This window comes from Ochotona princeps, chromosome 16 (genome assembly GCF_030435755.1).
Source record: "Ochotona princeps isolate mOchPri1 chromosome 16, mOchPri1.hap1, whole genome shotgun sequence".
Classification (NCBI taxonomy): Eukaryota; Metazoa; Chordata; class Mammalia; order Lagomorpha; family Ochotonidae; genus Ochotona; species Ochotona princeps.
This window is the reverse complement of record NC_080847.1, coordinates 53,482,888-53,486,557: the sequence shown is the minus strand read 5'-3', so window position 1 is coordinate 53,486,557 and position 3,670 is coordinate 53,482,888. Positions and strand designations below refer to the sequence as shown.

Sequence of the window (3,670 nt, the reverse complement as noted above, 5' to 3'; positions counted from 1 at the left end):
CAGAGAGGAAATGAAAAAGCTGGGGCCAGCAGGCAAGATGAGGAGGGAGGAGGGAGGAGGGAGAGGCTGACACAGACAGTGGCGTGAGCCACCAGGACATACGCAAGACTGGCCAGGGACCTGGACGAGGGGGGAAGAAGAAACAGCAGCTGGGCAGGTGCGGTGAGCAGGACCAGGGAAGGTGGGGGCCGCCAGGGGGAGGGGACACAGAAAGACGCTGCAGGAAAGAGAAAGACTGAGGGAAAAAGAGGGCTGGGCCGGGCCTGGAGGATAGCAGCCAACTGTGGGCGTCCGGGTGGACTGCAGGGCGAGCCTGGCACCCCTGATCCCCCAGCCCCAGCCCCAGGGGGCCCTCGAGCCCAGGCTGGCTGGCTGCTCTCCCATCACTGGACCAGGAGGATGGCGGACTCCTGCCGGAACCTCACTTACGTGCGGGGCTCGGTGGGGCCAGCCACCAGCACATTCATGTTCGTGGCGGGTGTGGTGGGCAACGGGCTAGCGCTGGGCATCCTGAGTGCCCGACGGCACTCCCGGCCCTCGGCCTTTGCCGTGCTGGTTACGGGGCTGGCTGTGACCGACTTGCTGGGCACCAGCTTCCTCAGCCCTGCCGTGTTCGTGGCCTACGCCCGCAACAGCTCGCTGGTGGGCCTGGCCCGCGGCAGCCCCGCGTTCTGCAATGCCTTCGCCTTTGCCATGACCTTCTTCGGCCTGGCCTCCACACTAATCCTCTTCGCCATGGCCGTGGAGCGTTGCCTGGCACTCAGCCACCCCTACCTCTACGCCCAGCTGGACGGACCACGCTGTGCCCGCCTGGCATTGCCAGCCATCTATGCCTTCTGCACCCTCTTCTGCTCGCTGCCCCTGCTGGGCTTGGGTCAGCACCAGCAGTATTGCCCCGGCAGCTGGTGTTTCATCCGCCTGCGCTCCGCCGAACCTGGAGGCTGTGCCTTCTCACTTGCCTACGCCAGCCTCGTGGCCCTTCTCGTGGCCGCCATCGTCTTCTGCAACGGCTCCGTCACCCTCAGCCTCTGTCGCATGTACCGCCAGCAGAGACGCCACCAGGGCTCATTGGTCCCTGGACCCCGGGCACGCGAGGATGAGGTGGACCACCTGATCCTGCTGGCCACCATGACAGCCATCATGGCCGTGTGCTCTCTGCCTCTCACGGTGAGTCGCTGCTCCTGGCAGGTGGGAGGTGAGGGGAGTGGGGATGGGTGGTGGCCTGCAGCTCTGTCCTTAGTTGAGTGTTCCCATTATACAGAGAGGGCAACTGAGACCCAGCCCTTTGTACCCCCTCATTGCTCCTGTCTTGCTTGGAACAAACAGTCTCTTGCCCACTACCTGGGCCCTGTTTGCACTCCTCGTGGTCCCCTACCTAAATCCTCAGTCCCTCAAATCCAGCGCTACTCCATTTTACCCTCCCCCTGCCACTCCCCACGCTGTGTGGGACCCCAGGATCTGCCATTCACAGGCACTTACGGCTTACACACTCCCCTTGCGTGCATGGTGTGAGTACTCAGCAGGAAATGGCCCAAGGTCACAATTCTCCTGGGAGATGGACAATCAGCTGGGACCTCCGGCTCCAGGGCCCACTGTGCACCCCACGTGCCTCACCCCTACCGTCCCAGCCAGCGCCCATCCTGGTTCTGTTCTCTCAATATCTGCCCCTTCCTCCCCTGCACCCTGCACTGGCTTCAGAGTCTCCCACACAGCGCACCTTTGCACTTATCTCCCACCTGGGCCTCAGCTCCTGCCTGTTCAGTGCCATGGGCCTTTCCTTTGAAACCTGCCTGGGGTTGCCCTGGCCCTGGGGACTGGAGGCTGTGGTCAGAGGCATGCAAAATAGGGTAGGGTTGGCAGCATGGGCAGGGAGGAAACTCCAGGTCAGAGATTTGGAAGCTCAGGGTCTTCCCGGCCAGTCGAAGGGGAGTGATGGGAGATCTTATCTGTCGGGCCCCGTCTCCCTCCTCTTGGGCATCCGTGGGCAGCTTCCTGGGAGCCCTGTGTGCCAGGCCCGATGCGATGCTGTTTTCATCTTATCTGATTTGCTTCCCTCTTCTGCTGTGTCCCCACCCTGGTCCCCACTGGTGAGAGACAGGGAGGAGGAGGGGACACAGCAGAGTGGGGCTGGGGCTGCTTGTTGATTCTTCTCCCTGTCATACCTCTTCCCCTCACCCTCAGATCCGCGGCTTCACCCAGGCTGTGGCCCCCGACAGCAGCGAGATGGGAGACCTCCTCGCCTTCCGCTTCAACGCCTTCAACCCCATCCTGGACCCCTGGGTCTTCATCCTCTTCCGCAAGGCTGTCTTCCAGCGCCTCAGGCTCTGGGTGTGCTACCTGTGGCCCTGGCCTGCCCAGGGTCCCCCTCGGATACCCCTGTCCCCACCGGCACTGGCCTCAAGGAGGGTTCCCACAGCTCCCCAGGGGAAGGAGAGGAACTGGGTGCCCCTGTCCGCCTGGGGTGAGGGGCGGGCAGCAGCAGTGCCCCAGGCGGGTGGCGGCCCCGTGGGAACACGGGTTAAGGCTACAGAGGCCACTGCGCCTGCTGCCTGCTCCCTGTGCTGACAGCTCAGCAGGGCCTGGGGTCCCTGGCTACCTTGTTGCCTTCTGGGCAAGGAAGTGGGGGTCACAGCTGTTGGCTGCAGATGTCCCGACCTCAGCCCGCCATTCCTGGCAGGGCACTCAGCTGCTATTTCTGCCGGGGTGGGTAGGCACTCACTACAGGCTCTGGGGGTGGTGGGGCAAGGGGAGTGAGGGATCTAGGAGAACATTTACCCTGGAGCACAAAAAGACTGGCTCTCTCAAAATAACCAGCGCCTGGGCGGCCTGCTCGGGCCCTTGGTCCTCTTCCATCTCACTGTCTAAATATTTAGAAGGCGGCTGGGTTCCCAGCAGCTTCTGTGCATTCGGGTCTGCAGGGTGTGTGTGACAGGGGGCTAGGGTTCCAGCTCCTCTCCTTGTCCATTAAAGGGGCCCTCCCCACTGTGCCCCCCCACCTGAATCTCCCGAGACTGCCCTGCCTTCTGCCAAGTGGCCCAAGAGGCAGGGGGCATTCTGGGAGAAGCTCCAGACTCTATCGCCCACTCCCCGCCCACCGCAGGGCTCTGCTGCTGCTGGGGAGTGCCCGAGAACGCAGTAGGCCCTGTGAGGCTAGCTGTGTGTCTATGTGTGTGTGTATCTATATTGGGGGTGGCACGTGTGGACCTCACGGACCACCCAAGATGGCAGATCCAAGTTCTGGGTCTGTGTCCTTGGTGGGGGAGGGGTGCCTGACTGCACCCGGTTAATTCTACTCATGCATTCACTGAAGGACCAGCTTCTCCCTCCCCCGCCTCCTTCTCGTGGGATTCTCCCTGCCCTGGTGGGGGGAGGACGGGGAGGGGGATGCCTGAGATTGAACTGACCCCAAGTGAGTGACAGGAAGTGAGCTGGCCTGGGGCTGGGGGAGGGGAATGGGAAAGCAGCTGCACTTCCCTTTTTCCCACCCAGCCCCCCATCTGGGGAGGGGCACCTGCCCCCACCCCCGGGGGAGGAGAGAGCAGCAGCAGCCTGGGGCTGGGGTACCCTCCCGGTCTTCCCTCCCTCCTCAGGGAGCCTTCAGGCAGGTCCAGCCCCAGGGCTTGGTGTACAGCAAAGGCCCTGGCGGCCACGTTATTGTTACTGCTGTTGT

At 63.1% G+C, this 3,670-nt stretch overlaps 1 protein-coding gene across 1 annotated transcript; it reads left to right on the top strand.

The window, feature by feature from the left end:
* The first annotated feature begins 228 nt into the window (after window positions 1-228).
* Window positions 229-3,107, top strand: PTGIR (prostaglandin I2 receptor). The gene is made up of 2 exons (XM_004597216.2): window positions 229-1,167; window positions 2,182-3,107. The coding sequence occupies exons 1-2, from the start codon at window positions 400-402 to the stop codon at window positions 2,563-2,565; spliced, it is 1,152 nt and encodes a 383-aa protein (XP_004597273.1). The 5' UTR covers window positions 229-399; the 3' UTR covers window positions 2,566-3,107.
* The last annotated feature ends 563 nt before the right edge of the window (window positions 3,108-3,670 follow it).

Excerpts from the sequence above, each read along its gene's own strand:
- PTGIR (XM_004597216.2), top strand. The coding sequence starts at position 400 with ATGGCGGACTCCTGCCGGAACCTCACTTACGTGCGGGGCTCGGTGGGG. Across the intron at positions 1,168-2,181 it reads TGTGCTCTCTGCCTCTCACG|ATCCGCGGCTTCACCCAGGC; the intron begins GTGAGTCGCTGC and ends CCTCACCCTCAG.